The following is a 17901-nucleotide window of genomic DNA, read 5'->3' on the forward strand; positions in this document are numbered from 1 at the left end:
GTGGGCCAAACATTACATGAAGACTGATTTCAAAACTGTTTTGTTCACGGATGAGTGCCGTGCAGCGCTCGATGGTCCAGATGGATGGAGTGGAGGATGGCTGGTTGATGGACACCCCACGCAAACACGGCTACAGCGCCAACAAGGAGGAGGTGGAGTAATGTTTTGGGCTGGAATCATGGGGAGAGAGATTGTCGGCCCCTTTAGGATCCATGAAGGCGCTAAAGATGAACTTCATCATGTATGTGGATTTTCTCAAACAGCACTTCCTGCCATGGTTCAAGAAGAAGAACCGTGTATTTCACAGCAAGATCATTTTTTGCATGATAATGCACCATCTCATGCTGCACATAAAACATCTGCATCTCTGGCTGATATGGGCATAAAAGGGGACAAACTTATGGTGTGACCCCCATGCTCCCCTGACCTCTACCCCATTCAGAACCTCTGGAGCATCATCAAAAGGAGTGTCTATGATGGCGGGAGGCAGTTCACATCTAAGCAACAGCTCTGGGAGGGTATTCTGTCCTCATGCAAAACAATTGAAGCAGAAACCATCCAAAACCTGACAAATTCAATGGACGAGAGAGTTCAGAAGCTCCTTTCGAACAAGGGGTCCTATGTGAAAATGTAACATCACCTAGAATAAAGTTTTGAGTTGAAAACTGTTTGATTTCAGTTTCTAATAACCTGCTAATGCTTATAATTTCAAAAATGACCATTTTTTTGGTCTTTATTAAAATGAAAAGGTTGATCGAAAAGTTTGGGGGATCTAAGAGTGTGGCAACCCAGTAGTCATGATTACTTCGAATTCTGACAATATGAGGGTCATGTTGCAGGTAGTGCAGCAAGAAGGCACTTATGTGTCTTGCGCATCTCGGAGCCCCAAAATTATTTTCCGGGCTAGATGCAGCTAAAAATTATTATTAATTTTAAATCTGGTGGAGCTTAGTATAGATGGCCTAATAGGATCAGTGCTGCACACTGCTACAAAGCCCAAATTATTTTCCAGTCAAGATACAGATAAACATGATTAGTAATTTTAAATCTGGTGGAGCTTATTATAGATGGCCTAATAGAATCAGTGCTGCACACTGCTACAAAGCCCAAATTATTTTCCAGCCAAGATACAGATACACATGATTAGTAATTTGAAAGCTTAAAACGGTTGGTAGGGTGATTTTAACCAATCATCAAGCTTTTACTCTCCCCAGGATGACACAGGGGTAGAAAAGTCGTTTCGGATCCATGATTTGTTCATCTTTATGAACGTGAGTCTGTCTACATTATCAGTGGAGAGCCGCGTGCGCTTATCTGTCAGCACACCACCAGCAGCGCTGAACACACGTTCAGACAGAATGCTGGCTGCGGGGCATGACAAGATCTCCAAGGCGTAAGTGGCTAGCATCGGCCATTTATCCAGATTGGAAGCCCAAAAAGAGAAACGGTCCAGTGACACAGTCATGGCTTCAATGTTTACTTGGAGATACTCCTGTACCATCGTCTCTAGGCGTTGACTATGTGTCAGACTTCGTGTCTCCTGTGGCCTTGCAAAGGATGGGCTAAAAAAGTGGTGAAATGATTCCGCAAAATTGATGTTACCAGCAGATACTGTGGTTCTGTTACGGTTTGAGTGCTGAACACTTGACGGTCCCACAGTTGGCAAGTTGGAACTGTGAGATTCACTACGTGCACCACTGGTGTTTTGTGGAAAAGCACATGTAAGATTCTGCAACAGTCTCTGCTGATACTCCTGCATGCGTGCATCCCTTTCTATGGCAGGAATAATTTCTGCAAATTTACTTTTGTACCGGGGGATCTAACAGTGTGGCAACCCAGTAGACAGGATTATTTCTAATTCTCACAATTCGAGGGTCATGTTGCAGGTAGTGCAGCAAGAAGGCACTCATGTGTGTTGCGCATCCAGGAGCACCAAGTCCCTGTTGTGTTGGTGGCGAGGTAACAATCATGCTTCCTTCCTCTGTCCTCTCCCCCCAACCTCGCACAACAGAAATGTGATCAAGGTCTCCCTCATCTGATGAGTCTTCCATCAGTTCGTCCTCCACTTCTTCCTGGGCTCCTGCACCTTCCTCACTAGTTTGGCTGCTACCATGCGCCCTGGTAAAACCATCTCCCCCACCCTCACATGCCTGCCGCCTTGGTGCTGCCGACCGTCTGGACCTTGCAGATGTTAGCCCTTCCGCATACAACTCCTCCTCCTCTACTTCCTCCACCTCCTCTTGTGCCACCACCTGACTCCGAATTCTGTTTAACATGTGCTCCAGCATGTAAATCACCGGAATAGTCATGCTGATAATGGCATCGTCAGCACTAAACATCTTCGTCGCCATTTCAAAACTGTGCAGAAGGGTGCATAGGTCCCTGATCTGAGACCACTCCTCCAGCGTGATTTGCCCCACCTCTGGATCTCGTTGGCCCAGGCTATACGTCAGAACGTATTGCACCAGGGCTTGTCGGTGCTGCCACAGTCGCTGCAACATGTGCAGAGTTGAATTCCACCGAGTAGGCACATCGCATTTTAGCCGGTGAAGTGGCAGGCCCAACGACTTCTGTAGAGATGTAAGTCGCTGAGCTGCGGGATGCGAACGGCGGAAGTGAGCACACAGCGACCGTGCCCTCTTCAGAAGGCCATCTAGTCTGGGATAGTGGGCTAAAAATTGCTGGACAACCAGGTTCAACACGTGAGCCATACAAGGCACGTGTGTGACATTGCCCCGGCGAAGGGCCGCACCCAGGTTTGCAGCATTGTCGCACACGGCCTTCCCTGGTTTCAGGTCCAGTGGAGACAACCATTCATGAAATTGGTTCTCCAGAGCTGACCACAACTCCTCAGCTGTGTGACTCACATTTCCCAGACATTTCAAAGTAAAAACCGCCTGATGACATTGAGCCGTACTGCCAGCATAGTAAGGAGGTGTGCAGGATCCCTTCTGCACAGTTAGAAAGCTTGTGGCATGACCAGACAGGCTTTGGGTGCAGGTGGAAGACCGAGAGGAGGTTGAGGAGGCAGAAGCAGTGGAGGAACTTTGACATAAAGAGGATTGACGCACAACTCATGGGGACGGCAAGACTTGGACAGCAGCCCCTTGTCCTGCTGTCACCATAGTTACCCAGTGCCCAGTCAGCGACATGTAACGCCCCTGTCCATGCCTACTCGTCCAAGTGTCTGTGGTGAAATGCACCCTGTCACACACAGAGTTTCTCAAAGAAGCGGTGATGTTGTGTGCGACATGCTGGTGGAGCGCAGGCACACCTTTCTTTGAGAAGTAGTGCCGACTGGGCATCTGGTACTGGGGCACTGCGACGGACATAAGGTCTCGAAAATCCTCTGTGTCCACCAGGCGGAAAGGCAGCATTTCTGTAGCCAAGAGCTTGCAGATGGTGAAATTCAACCTCTTAGCTTTCTCATGGCTAGGAGGAAATGGTCTTTTACTTGTCCACATCTGAGGGACCGAGGGCTGGCTATTGTGCTTAGACGGGGTTGATAAGGGTGTCCCCGGCAAACTGCCGGTCTGTGAGGAAGATGCAGGCGGACATGTTAGGTTGCCTTGATCCAAAGGTGGTGCTATCGATGTCGGACAGCGCTCAACACCAGCTGGTGTTACCACCTCCAAAGAAAATGATGACCTGCCAATCACGCTGGCTGTTGCGGGTAAAGAGGTGACAGGTCTGCGCCCCAAAACAGGTGTGACTGCTGTCCCCCCAGTCACAGAGGATGAAGAGGCCGCGGATGCACAAGATATGGCAGACGGTGGTTGGCCCGGCCGGCTAGGCCGCATTGTAGCACACTGAGCTTCCCACTGCAACTTATGCTTCATGTCCATGTGCCGGTTCATGCATGAAGTACTCAAACTATGTATTTTTTGGCCTCTACTTAGCTTTTGCTGACAAATGTTACAGATAACACGAGTTGGGTCATCTTTATCGATCTGAAAAAATGCCCAGGCTATGCAAGGCTTAGCACCCATGCGACCTGAAGAGCCACCACGACTTGTGGTGAGAGGGAGAGTTGTGTTTGAGGATGCAGTTGTTGACGTGCTTCCAGTACTACGTCTCTGTCCAGGAAGGCGCAACCTGACCTCGTCGTCACTAGCATCTTCCTCTCATCATCGTCTTCCTCATTGTCTCCACCAACAGGAGTTACAGTTTGGGAATGAGGGTCTACATTATGGTCAGAACCTTCTGCGTCTGGTCCTGGATCCGACTCATAAAGATTCTGGGCATCAGTGCAGATCATTTCCTCGTCTGGATTCACAGAAGCGCTGGAGTCGACCTCTGATTCCCAGGCTATAGTATGAGTAAACAGCTCTGCAGACTCAACCATCTGTTCTACCTCATACTCAGACGGGCAGCTGGAGATTTGGGAGCTGTGAGGAAGCAAGTGCGATTGGGGTGACACCTTTGAGGACTGGAGTATTTGTGATGTTGAAGTTGATGTGGAGGAGAGCCCACTTAAAGGAGCACTTGATATCCGTTGAAGCACCTGCTGTTTTTGTGCCTCATCTGGAATTTGTAGCGATTGGCGTGGCCGTAAGAAAGGGATCTTATCACATTGTCCGCTAAAAGAAGTAGACATTTTAGTTTGGCTGGAAGATGGTCTTTCTTCTGCAGATGTTACTGTTGCTTTAACACCTACCCCACGGACACAACCTTTTTTCCCCTTCCCAACACGCCTATTCCCCTTTCCACCAGCAGCAGGCCTTTTTCCACTCATTTTGGTGGTTAACTAATTCACAACTCTGGAGTTGTTTGCACAAAAAAACAATGGATGGGAACCGAGCAGAGCTGAGTGGCCAAACTGTGGTATTAGGCCAAAACTATTGGCTGGGTTAGATGCAGAAAAAAATTATATTCAATTTGCAACTGATGGAGGTCAGTATAGATGGACTAATAGAACAAGTCCCACACACAGCTAGAAGCCCAAATATTTTTTCAGAGGTAGATGCAGAAAAAAATTGTATTCAGTTTGCAACCTGATGGAGGTCAGTATAGATGGACTAATAGAACAAGTCCTACACACAGCTAGAAGCCCAAATATTTTTTCAGAGGTAGATGCAGAAAAAATATATATTCAGTTTGCAACCTGATGGAGGTCAGTATAGATGGACTAATAGAGAAAGTCCCACACACAGCTAGAAGGCCAAATATTTTTTCAGAGCTAGATGCAGAAAAAAATTATATTCACTTTGCAACCTGATGGAGGTCAGTATAGATGGACTAATAGAACAAGTCCCACACACAGCTAGAAGCCCAAATATTTTTTCAGCGGTAGATGCAGAAAAAAAATATATTCATTTTGCAACCTGATTGAGGTCAGTATAGATGGACTAATAGAGAAAGTCCCATACACTGCTAGAAGGCCAAATATTTTTTCAGAGGTAGATGCAGAAAAAAATTATATTCAGTTTGCAACCTGATGGAGGTCTGTATAGATGGATTAATAGAACAAGTCCCACACACAGCTAGAAGCCCAATATTTTTTCAGAGGTAGATGCAGAAAAAAAATATATTCAGTTTGCAACCTGATGGAGGTCAGTATAGATGGACTAATAGAGAAAGTCCCATACACTGCTAGAAGGCCAAATATTTTTTCAGAGCTAGATGCAGACAAAAAATTATTTTTAATTTGCAACCTGATGGAGGTCAGTATAGATGGACTAATAGAGAAAGTCCCACACACTGCTAGAAGGCCAAATATTTTTTCAGAGCTAGATGCAGATATAAATTATTTTTAATTTGCAACCTGATGGAGGTCAGTATAGATGGACTAATAGAGAAAGTCCCACACACTGCTAGAAGGCCAAATATTTTTTCAGAGCTAGATGCAGAAAAAAATTATATTCAGTTTGCAACCTGATGGAGGTCAGTATAGATGGACTAATAGAACAAGTCCCACACACAGCTAGAAGGCCAAATATTTTTTCAGAGGTAGATGCAGATAAAAATTATTTTTAATTTGCAGCCTGATGGAGGTCAGTATAGATGGACTAATAGAGAAAGTCCCACACACTGCTAGAAGGCCAAATATTTTTTCAGAGCTAGATGCAGACAAAAAATTATTTTGAATTTGCAACCTGATGGAGGTCAGTATAGATGGACTAATAGAGAAAGTCCCACACACTGCTAGAAGGCCAAATATTTTTTCAGAGCTAGATGCAGATAAAAAATTATTTTTAATTTGCAACCTGATGGAGGTCAGTATAGATGGACTAATAGAGAAAGTCCCACACACTGCTAGAAGGCCAAATATTTTTTCAGAGCTAGATGCAGATAAAAATTATTTTTAATTTGCAACCTGATGGAGGTCAGTATAGATGGACTAATAGAGAAAGTCCCACACACTGCTAGAAGGCCAAATATTTTTTCAGAGCTAGATGCAGAAAAAAATTATATTCAGTTTGCAACCTGATGGAGGTCAGTATAGATGGACTAATAGAACAAGTCCCACACACAGCTAGAAGCCCAAATATTTTTTCAGAGGTAGATGCAGATAAAAATTATTTTTAATTTGCAACCTGATGGAGGTCAGTATAGATGGACTAATAGAGAAAGACCCACACACTGCTAGAAGGCCAAATATTTTTTCAGAGCTAGATGCAGACAAAAAATTATTTTGAATTTGCAGCGTGATGGAGGTCAGTATAGATGGACTAATAGAACAAGTCCCACACACTGCTAGAAGGCCAAATATTTTTTCAGAGCTAGATGCAGAAAAAAATTATATTCAGTTTGCAACCTGATGGAGGTCAGTATAGATGGACTAATAGAGAAAGTCCCATACACTGCTAGAAGGCCAAATATTTTTTCAGAGGTAGATGCAGAAAAAAATTATATTCAGTTTGCAACCTGATGGAGGTCTATATAGATGGATTAATAGAACAAGTCCCACACACAGCTAGAAGCCCAATATTTTTTCAGAGGTAGATGCAGAAAAAAAATATATTCAGTTTGCAACCTGATGGAGGTCAGTATAGATGGACTAATAGAGAAAGTCCCATACACTGCTAGAAGGCCAAATATTTTTTCAGAGCTAGATGCAGACAAAAAATTATTTTTAATTTTCAACCTGATGGAGGTCAGTATAGATGGACTAATAGAGAAAGTCCCACACACTGCTAGAAGGCCAAATATTTTTTCAGAGCTAGATGCAGATATAAATTATTTTTAATTTGCAACCTGATGGAGGTCAGTATAGATGGACTAATAGAGAAAGTCCCACACACTGCTAGAAGGCCAAATATTTTTTCAGAGCTAGATGCAGAAAAAAATTATATTCAGTTTGCAACCTGATGGAGGTCAGTATAGATGGACTAATAGAACAAGTCCCACACACAGCTAGAAGGCCAAATATTTTTTCAGAGGTAGATGCAGATAAAAATTATTTTTAATTTGCAGCCTGATGGAGGTCAGTATAGATGGACTAATAGAGAAAGTCCCACACACTGCTAGAAGGCCAAATATTTTTTCAGAGCTAGATGCAGACAAAAAATTATTTTGAATTTGCAACCTGATGGAGGTCAGTATAGATGGACTAATAGAGAAAGTCCCACACACTGCTAGAAGGCCAAATATTTTTTCAGAGCTAGATGCAGACAAAAAATTATTTTTAATTTGCAACCTGATGGAGGTCAGTATAGATGGACTAATAGAGAAAGTCCCACACACTGCTAGAAGGCCAAATATTTTTTCAGAGCTAGATGCAGATAAAAATTATTTTTAATTTGCAACCTGATGGAGGTCAGTATAGATGGACTAATAGAGAAAGTCCCACACACTGCTAGAAGGCCAAATATTTTTTCAGAGCTAGATGCAGAAAAAAATTATATTCAGTTTGCAACCTGATGGAGATCAGTATAGATGGACTAATAGAACAAGTCCCACACACAGCTAGAAGCCCAAATATTTTTTCAGAGATAGATGCAGATAAAAATTATTTTTAATTTGCAACCTGATGGAGGCCAGTATAGATGGACTAATAGAGAAAGACCCACACACTGCTAGAAGGCCAAATATTTTTTCAGAGCTAGATGCAGACAAAAAATTATTTTGAATTTGCAGCGTGATGGAGGTCAGCATAGATGGACTAATAGAACAAGTCCCACACACTGCTAGAAGGCCAAATATTTTTTCAGAGCTAGATGCAGAAAAAAATTATATTCAGTTTGCAACCTGATGGAGGTCAGTATAGATGGACTAATAGAACAAGTCCCACACACTGCTAGAAGCCCAAATATTTTTTCAGAGCTAGATGCAGAAAAAAATTATATTCAGTTTGCAACCTGATGGAGGTCAGTATAGATGGACTAATAGAACAAGTCCCACACACTGCTAGAAGCCCAAATATTTTTTCAGAGCTAGATGCAGAAAAAAATTATATTCAATTTGCAACCTGATGGAGGTCAGTATAGATGGACTAATAGAATGATGCTATGCCCAAAAGATTTTACTTCACTAGGTGCAGTAAAAAAATTGGTATTCTATACACAGGTGGTATATCTTGCAACACAGATAGGCTACTCCACTGACTAACACACTCTGCAATAGGCCAAAAAGGATTAGCTTTTCTAGATTCAGCCAAATGCTGTGAAAAAAACTTGCACAGCACTGGCACAGACCTGCCTGGCAAAAACTGATAGGAACTGATGTAACCTAGTCCTGAAAATGACTGCAATTACAATTAGTCTTTACTTCCAACCTATCTATTTAAGAGCACAGACCTGCCTGATAAAAGTCATAGGAAATGCTGTAACCTAGTCCTTAAAAGGACTGCAATCACAACTATTCCCTACTCCCAAGCTATCTGTAGATTTGTGTGAAAATTGGCTTGAAATTAACAAGGTATAGCGCACACAGCAACAGCGGTGCCGTCTAACACGCAGCTGCAGCAGTGAGAAAATGGTGGCGACGGGGAAAATGGCTTGGTCTTATAGGGCAAGGACATGTGACATACACTGCCAATGACACATGCCCTTGCTTGTGTGAAAAAAAGCACTTCGCTCCGTGTGTGCGCTGCTGATAGCCTGACAGATTGCACCTCCCCACTGTAAATGCGGGAAAGAGAAAAAAAAATGGAGATCTTCATTATTCCTGCAGAGATCCATCCCCTGCCCCTCTCCCCACCCCGCTGTACACTCAAACTGCGTATTAACATTAATTTTCATCATTACTGAGAAAAAATCCAGTTATGATTTTGGTGCACGAACAGTTATCGAACATAACCTCGAACAGCCGAATTTTTCTCAAATCGTTCGTGTTCGCCGAACGGCTCGAACACCGCCCAAAACAGCTCGAATTTGAGATTGGCGAACAGTTCGAGTCGAACAACGCTCATCTCTACTTTTAACCCTTATAGCTCCCTAAAAAAAAAATTTTGGTTCCAAAATTGTGCTGATGTAAAGTAGACATGTGGGAAATGTTATTTATTAACTATTTTGTGTGACATATCTCTCTCTGATTTAAGGGCATAAAAATTCAAATTTTGAAAATTGCAAAATTGTAAAAATTTTCGCCAAATTTCCATTTTTTTCACAAATAAACGCAAGTGATAGCGAAGAAATTTTACGACAATCATGAAGTACAATATGTCACGAAAAAACAATCTCAGAATCAGGGGGATCCGTTGAAGCGTTCCAGAGTAATTACCTCATAAAGTGACAGTGGTCAGAAATGTAAAAATTGGCCTGGTCAAACCACGTGCAAACCACCTTGGGTTGTAAAGGGGTTAATAGTAAATATCTCAGCTCGAACCACAGGCGGTATGAATCAGTGTGGTTGTGTCACTGCAGCCATGCATACTTTACTCTGAAACGTTGCGGCATTTTAGAAAAAAAATATACCTTTAAATGCCAGCTGTGTCTCATATAACTAGGCCAAGAGACTGGTGCCATAGAGGCTGCTCCTAGGTCCATTCCTGTAGACTGACATGTATTCCTCTACATATGTGCACGTATGAGGAATGACCCGTCAGTCTAGGGGAGTGGGGCAGCGAGAAGTTGCTGAGGACCGACCCCTTGGACATGTGATGGAAATTGCATGGTCCCTGGCTGGCTTTTAAAATATGTGAAATATTTTGCATTGTCTGATTCATACTGCTTGCAATTTAGGCAGCATGAATCTCCTGTCTGGTTCTTTGTAAAGGGCCCTCATCTATGATAGATAGATAGATAGATAGATAGATAGATAGATAGATAGATAGATAGATAGATAGATAGATAGATAGATAAAGTAGGAGGAATTGTGTAAAGTTTCTTAACTTCTCACATCAGACTGTTGGGATATTGATTACTTGCTGCCGAGTTTCTTCATAGATCACGCTTACCACCTGAGAAACTTCTAACAAAACAGAATCATTTTTCTATTGATCTTATCAGGTCCTCTCTTCTCTCAAATAATACTGAGAAATATATAAAGACATCTCCAAACGTCCCAGATCAGCCATGTCCTTCCTCCTCTTTCTCACGGTTCTGTGAATGGCTGTAAGACAATTGCCTGCAGCCCTCTCTGCAAAAAAACGTGTTAATCCCCACCCTATTGCTAAGCTTCCCTGTAAAAAATGGGGAATGGGGAACAACTTCATCTCTTGTTCACCTTTACTATGTATTTCAGGCTTGAAAGTCAGTTTTTGGTCTTAGAATGATGTCACCATTGTGCCATTAAGAAAATATGTCACATGAAATGTGACTAAATACGTCATATTATGTTAAGAGAGATTGTCACATGGCTTTAAAATTACAGTAAAATGATCAATGCATCAGGAACCTGAATTTGGTATAACCTTTTTATATAAATGTTTTATGGCCAGAGAGAATTAACCATTGCATTACGAGATGAGAAATTTCCTTATTTGTGACCAATGACAGTGATCTTTGTCTTTTCTCATAAAATACAATATAGACAGCCGACATCAAAATTAATATAAACGTCAGTACAAAATACAATCCAACCTAGAAAACAACTGTACACCGAACCATAAATACTAAAATACTAAATATCAGATATAATCACATATAATAGAGCAAGTACATCGCTTACAACACAGCAAGAGACAATCACGTGGCAATTTAATACAGAGACAAATCCCTATTTGTGATAATATAAAACCCACATACAATGCTACAATGTGTTTTTGACTGGAGCCTTGTTGACAAAGCTATGGTGAAATTCTGGTCCGGGCAATCCTTTGGTCAGCATGCCTTCCCTATATTGTATTGTACATATTTGTACTTTGCTACATAGTCTTCCTATTTATGTATGGACTTTTAGTATATTTTAGGGTCTTTGTATCCCTTCTTTTGCATTACTATTTAGTCTACGTCCTTACTTATTAATGACAGATGTTGTGGATTATAATAGTGATATTTGTCACCATGTTTAGTATCTTCACATATATTTTGTCTAAGTGTCTGGCTTCTGTTCTGTATTTGATTTTCTCTCTTTTCTGTGTTTTTACATTATATTCCATGGCGATAGTAAAGCTTTTCTAATATTTCCGAGTAGAATATGTTCATACAATGGATGGGCATAATATGTTTCTCTAATTGTGACATGTGCCCATTCATAACCAGCCTAAATTTGTGTTCATATATACAGGATTTACATATTCCGAATCCAGCAAGTAATTATACATTGTGCAGACTCGATTTTTGCTATGAATTTGCAGTGTGAAATGTCATAGAAGGATCCTGGGGACTCAGTGGCATCAAAGGCATATCAAGGGGTACAGCACAAGGAGTAAGGGGTAGAAAAAGACATATGAATCATCTCCCAACCCAATAATGCATGTTTACATCTGCAGAGGCGTCTCCTAATTATAGCCGTTTATTCTGTGTGTCAGTAAGATTTTGACTATGGCCCAATCTATATAGTTTTTGATTTTTTTTATTTAAAAATAAAATTTGATTTAAAATAAAAGTACAGCTGATAACAAACCAAACATTCATATTTAGAGTGGGGCAACACAGCAACCAAGCCTATGATAGTAATTGCACAGCTTAAGATTGCTGTATGGCAATGCTATGTCGCAACATAATAAAAGTGTATATGGTCGCATTACAACCCACATATTGGACCATTTGTTACATTCAATTCACAAGAAAGCTAAACCTGTGATACTTCTTACCAATGTGTGTAAGCAACATGAAAACTGCCCCGTGATGATGAGTAGTTTGAGGACAGTGCTAGAAGCTGTGGAGTGGCGCTGGTGTCACTCACTGCTTCTATCTCCGCCCCCTGACAAAGTCTTCTTTCACAAAAGCTACGGTGGTGGCGAGGACAGAAGCAGAGTGCCAGCGCTGCACTTACATTTGCCACAGCATCCATCACCCAGGATCCAGGACATCTTCAGAGGGTGCAGCAATTCAACAAACTAGTGAGTAACTTCAGTGCTGCCCTCTGTGACGTCCTGTTCCAGAAGGGGCGATGAACGCTACAGAGAAGTGAGTGCAGCCCCAGCCTCCTGTGACATCACGTTTCAGACTCCTCAAACGAAGTAAAAAACACATTCACAGATTAGGTAGATAGGGGAAAGTGTAGGGTGTTGTGTAATAAAGCTAACTAAAATATTGGTTAGGGTATCAAGAGAGATAGCTAGAAAATACATTTTAGATATCGGATCACCCCTTTCAAGTTCATTTTGAAATCAGAAATAACCCTTTATTGTAGGATATTATTACTTAATTTAGACCCAACTTTACAATACCTAATTTAGCTTATTCCTCATTGTCTGAATGCAGCAAAATCAGTTATGGACATATATTGGTAGCAGACTCCCTTCAATATTGGAGTGGGTCAATGCATTAAACAGAATTAGTTCACTTGCAAAATGTAGAAGGACACAAGACAGGAAATACACTATATCTCTTAAAATACGGAACAAACATAAAAGTACTTGACTCCTTCAATTTCAAAAAAGTTATGATTATAGTCTGCTGGATAATTCTTAATATTCTTGAGTTGGAATTACTGTATTTTATCTGGCACATTCATACCATGTAGCTTACTACAGCTTGTACACTTGTTATAGTGACCACTATTGATTGAAGCAGTACTAATATTCATGTTCTTATACTGTTATTATCCTGTATTCTTTCCCATCTCGCCATCATACCCCTTCATTTCCCCTTTATTTATCCAGATATAATAGAAAAAAAAAAATATATGAAATAAAAATAAAACTAAACAAAACAGAAATTCACTTTTACCCATTGCCATGATAAAAGGTGCTGTACTCTATCTTCTTTGCAGTCTATAACCCAATTGCAGGCGGTGCACTGATGTCCCCTGTGTCACCTCAACCTCTGGCAGGGTGTTTGGCCTGGAGCAGCCTGCCAGAGTGAGTGGTGGATTTTTAAAGATTTTAATGGTATCCACAAACTGAGGATGTGAATACCGTTGTAAGTAATGCGGAACCAAGCAGCCAATTGCCGGAGCAATCCATCTAACATTTACTAGAATTGAAAGTAGGGCAATTCAACCATGAAGAAAAAGAGTTAGGCCATGGCCCCACTATCAGTAATTTGGTCAGTATTCAGTCAGTATTTTTTCTCAGGAGTGAGAGCCAAAACCAGGTGAGAAACAATCAGAGAAAAGGTATAATAGTCACCAATTCTGCATTTATCACCTACTCTTGATTTTCGCTCCCACTCCAGAGAAAAAATACTGACCGAATACTGACCAAATACTGATAGTGGGGCTGTGGCCTTATGAGAGGTATGGTGGACATTACACAGTAGTGCTGAGCAATGTATCTGTGAATCCAGCTCTGTCGTAAGCTAATAGCTAGACAACTGCCGCGTGTGTGGCTCTGACACTCTTGATCAAGGCGGATTTGAGCTACTTTTTTCTGATTGAATGATGAGTTAAGTGGGAAGGGGATAAGTGGAGAAAGAACCAAATTTTGTGATAAAATATATTACCAAGTTTCTATCTACTTGTACTATTGATGTATGCAAAGTTTGCTGAAAGTACAATTCCCATTTAGTCGGAGTCTCCCACTAGATACGGTACACAGGTAGACAGCGAGAGCCACAACATATTAAGGAGAAGCTGTGACGGGATTGCAGTTCCTTTTTCTAACCTTCTTCTCGTCTTGCTGCTCCAAAGCACACAGGAATCCATCTTACATCTCTTCTTAACCAACTACATCCAGTATGAAGATATCACCATACCTCATTGTGTTTATGTACTGCACACTGCTATTATTCCAGCACACAGTAGTGGCATCTCTCCGCAGAGAAGAATGAAGGCTCACACAGCTGTCAATTAGTGAGACACAAGAGAGTCCTGACTTCTACCTACTTTAACCTCTCTTTCTTAAAGGACCAGAACTTCATCAATCTATATTTATAATTATCATCTTACTTGTTGACCTGGATAGATCCATGTAAATTCTACTTCCACATGCGGTTCCCCCAGGACTGTGCAGAAGATACTGAAGTCACCTCCACTTTGAACCTTGTTGGCAGAGGCTGTAATAGTTGCAGAGGGAGGGCCACTGGGAACTAAAGGAAACGGAGATATACCAAGTAATACATATTAGGGTTTAAAAATATAACTCAATTGTTAATATTAACAAAGAATCCATATGCCTGACCCCGAGTTCAATGTGTTGTGTTTTCAGTCTCTTGAAGCAAAAGACTAGCCAGAAAGTTGAAAACTATATGAGGCTAAATCAAGTTACTGCTTATGAAAATAAAAGGCACATAGCCATATGTACATGGGCATATAAATATACAAAAAAAAGCTATACAAAAATGTGCATAGCTCAAAAAATAAATTAGAAACATATTGTCACGGGTGTGTCAGATGTGACAGACAGTCACCCTCCAGTTGGTTTCAGAAGATCCCATTGTTTGGCATTACAGACACCTTCTTAGATCTGTCTCACTCTAGCACCCAGCGGCTACCTCCCTCCTGCTAATTGACACCCAGGCCTGGGTGTTTAAATACTTGCTGTTTGCTACTGGCAGGTGCTGGTGATATTCACATGTTCTCTTGTGAATGCTTGGAGCTGTTGCAGTCTGCTTACTTCCTCTCTGGTGCTTAGAGGACATTCGGTGTAATTTCTTTGAAGTCGGCTCAAGCTCAGTTTCTTTCCCCTGCGCTTGTCTCCCTTGTTGTCTTTAGTTGTTAGTGGGGACTGACTAGTGCTCACCCCCCCTTCCCTATCCAGGACCAAACTCTAGGGAGATACAGAGTTTAGGTTCCTGTGCGGCAATTGGTGAGTAACCAATATAGGGACGATAGGGGAGACAGGGTGATATTAGATCAGCCTAGGAGGTCCCCACCCCCCTCTCCCTAGTGTCTGGGCTCCCTTCCCCTCTTCCCTTCGTGTTGCACTTAGTCTTTCCCACACCCTGTGTGACATTTTCATGGCCGTGTACATTTAAGAAAAAAAAAATACCTGACACTTTGGTTTATTTGTGTGTTTTTTTTTCAGGCTTGTTTTTTTTTCCTTTCTCTCTTGGTATGGGTTCAGTTGCAGAGCTCACAGAGCGGCTGCGCTGTCTGTCTCTGGAGGTGAATGACCTCCGCGGTGAGGTTCAGCAGCAGCATCAGTGGCTACAGGTCGCCAATGTGGGAGTCCCTGCAGGTAGGCCTGTCCAGCCTGAACCCAAGGTTGCCCTCCCGGACAGGTTTTCAGGAGGTGGGGACAAGTTTTTTGTGTTCAACAAGGCCTGCAAACTGTACTTTAAACTTCATCCTTACTCCTCCGGAAGTGAGGAGCAACGAGTGGGAATTGTGATCTCACTGCTGCAGGCAGATCCTCAATCCTGGGCTTTTTCTTAACCTCAGGATTCAGTTTGTCTCCAGTCTGTGGAGGTATTTTTTTGGGGCCCTGGCCCTCATCTATGACCACCCTGACCGAGTCGCCTTGGTTGAGTCTAGGCTGCGTCGCCTTCAGCAGGGGAATCGGTCAGTGGAGACGTATAGTTCTGAATTCCGTAGATGGGCAACGGATTCTAAATGGAATGAGTCAGCCCAAAGAAAACCAATTTTGTGGGGGCCATACTGAAATATTGAAAGATGCTTTGGCAGTATATGAAACCCCTGTGTCCTTGGAGGCTGCCATGTCATAAGCTATACCTCTTGATAGACGCCTTCAGGATAGGTGGGTAAGACCACCTTCTCTGGGACCTTCTTGTCGGGGTTATGCACCTTTGCCAGGGGAGCGGTCTGGCGGTGAACCAGTACTGAGGGAGGTGGAGGAACCCATACAGTTAGGGGGTGCCTATGCATCATACATTTCCCCGGATATTCGCAAGAAAAAAGGTGTATGTTTTTTTTGTGGGAAAAGGGGACATTTTATTGGGACCTGTCCTTCGATTCCTAAGCAAAAGGAAACTCAATTAACCCTTGGTAGTCTGGAGTTGGATAAGCAAGGGGTGCATTTATCGCCAACCTTCAGTTCACGGTTTGTCCTGACAGCAGAGGTGGTGCTAGAGAGCAAAACTGAGAAAATTTCTTTGTTTGTTGACAGTGTAGCTGGAGTCAGCATGGTTGATGAAGAGTTTGTGAGAGCTCATGGTCTTGCTTGCTGTACTTTAGCCAAGCCTATTCCCATCTTCACCATCCACTCAGTGCCACTTGCACAGAAAGCACTAACTCAGATTGTACATAATGTTAAACTGAGGGTGGGGTCGGTTCATTGTGAGATAATCCTTTGCTATGTCCTGGACGGTCTCCCCACCCCAATTGTTTTGGGTCTTCCCTGGTTGGTGAAACATAATCCGTTGGTGGATTTGCAAGCCAAGGAGATGATTGAATGGGGAGATTACTGCCATGAGAACTGTTTAGATATTTCCCTTGCTACAGTCTCTATGGAAATATTACCTGCTTTTCTGTCTGGTTTTGAGGACGTTTTTTCTGAGAGGATTTGCCTCATCATCGTGCATATGACTGTCCTATCAAACCCCGGAGCTAAACTACCAAAATCCAGACTGTATAATCTGTATAATCTTTCTGGCCCTGAGAGACAAGTCATGAAGGATTTCATTTCGAAAAGTCTGGAGAAGGGACATATCAGGCCCTCATCCATGGCGGCAGGTTTCTTCTTCGTGAAGAAAAAAGATGGCGGTCTACGTCCCTGTTTAGATTTCCAGGAACTAAACAAATTACCATCCGAGATCCATATCCTCTTCCTCCGATTCCAGATTTGTTCAGTCAGGTTGTGGGAGCTAAGGTATGCTCCAAGTTGGATTTAAGGGGAGCCTACAATCTGGTTAGAATCAGAGAAGGGGATGAATGGAAAACAGCGTTCAGTACGCCTGAAGGGCATTTCGAGGGTCTGGTTATGCCTTTCGGTTTGACCAATGCACCTGCGGTATTCCAGCATTTCATAAATTATATTTTCCATCATTTGGTGGGAAAGTTTGTGGTGGTCTATCTGGTCGATATTTTGGTTTACTCACCTGATTTGGAGACACAGGGGCATGTTGAGCAGGTGCTCCAGATATAAAGGGATAACCAACGATATGCCAAACTAGAGAATGTGTTTTCGCCGTTCAGGAGGTGCAGGTTTTGGGGACTTGTTGTCATCTTCAGGTTTTCGGATGGATCCGAGGAAGATCTGTCCTTGATTGGAACCGTCCAGAGAACCTGAAGGCTCTACAACGTTTTCTGGGCTTTACTAATTTTTACCGGAAATTCATCCAAAATTACTCAATAATCGTCAAACCCCTTACTGACATGACTAAGAAGGGGTCTGATTTTTCCAAATGGTCGGATGCCTCCCTCCAGGCTTTTTCTTCCTTAGGTACCTCTACTCAGTCAACCCGATGTTTCCCAGCCCTTTATTGTGGAAGTTGATGCGTCGGAGGTGGGGGTTGGGGCTGTGTTGTCTCAGGGTCCGTCCCCTGGTAAATGGCATCCACGTGTTTTCTT

The 17901-nt window shown here is 42.4% G+C and overlaps 1 protein-coding gene across 2 annotated transcripts in view; it reads right to left on the reverse strand.

The window, feature by feature from the left end:
• Nucleotides 1-17901, reverse strand: part of PDGFRL (platelet derived growth factor receptor like) — a 269942-nt gene that overhangs the window by 41322 nt on the left and 210719 nt on the right. For both annotated transcript variants that reach the window (XM_073656666.1, XM_073656674.1), the window contains exon 5: nucleotides 14380-14519. In XM_073656666.1, coding sequence (XP_073512767.1) covers nucleotides 14380-14519 — 140 coding nt within the window. The remainder of the gene's footprint in view (nucleotides 1-14379; nucleotides 14520-17901) is intronic.

Source organism: Phyllobates terribilis, unplaced genomic scaffold, assembly GCF_046119375.1.
Source record: "Phyllobates terribilis strain yellow unplaced genomic scaffold, ASM4611937v1 Scaffold_1__5_contigs__length_1240528914, whole genome shotgun sequence".
In the NCBI taxonomy this organism is placed as follows: Eukaryota; Metazoa; Chordata; class Amphibia; order Anura; family Dendrobatidae; genus Phyllobates; species Phyllobates terribilis.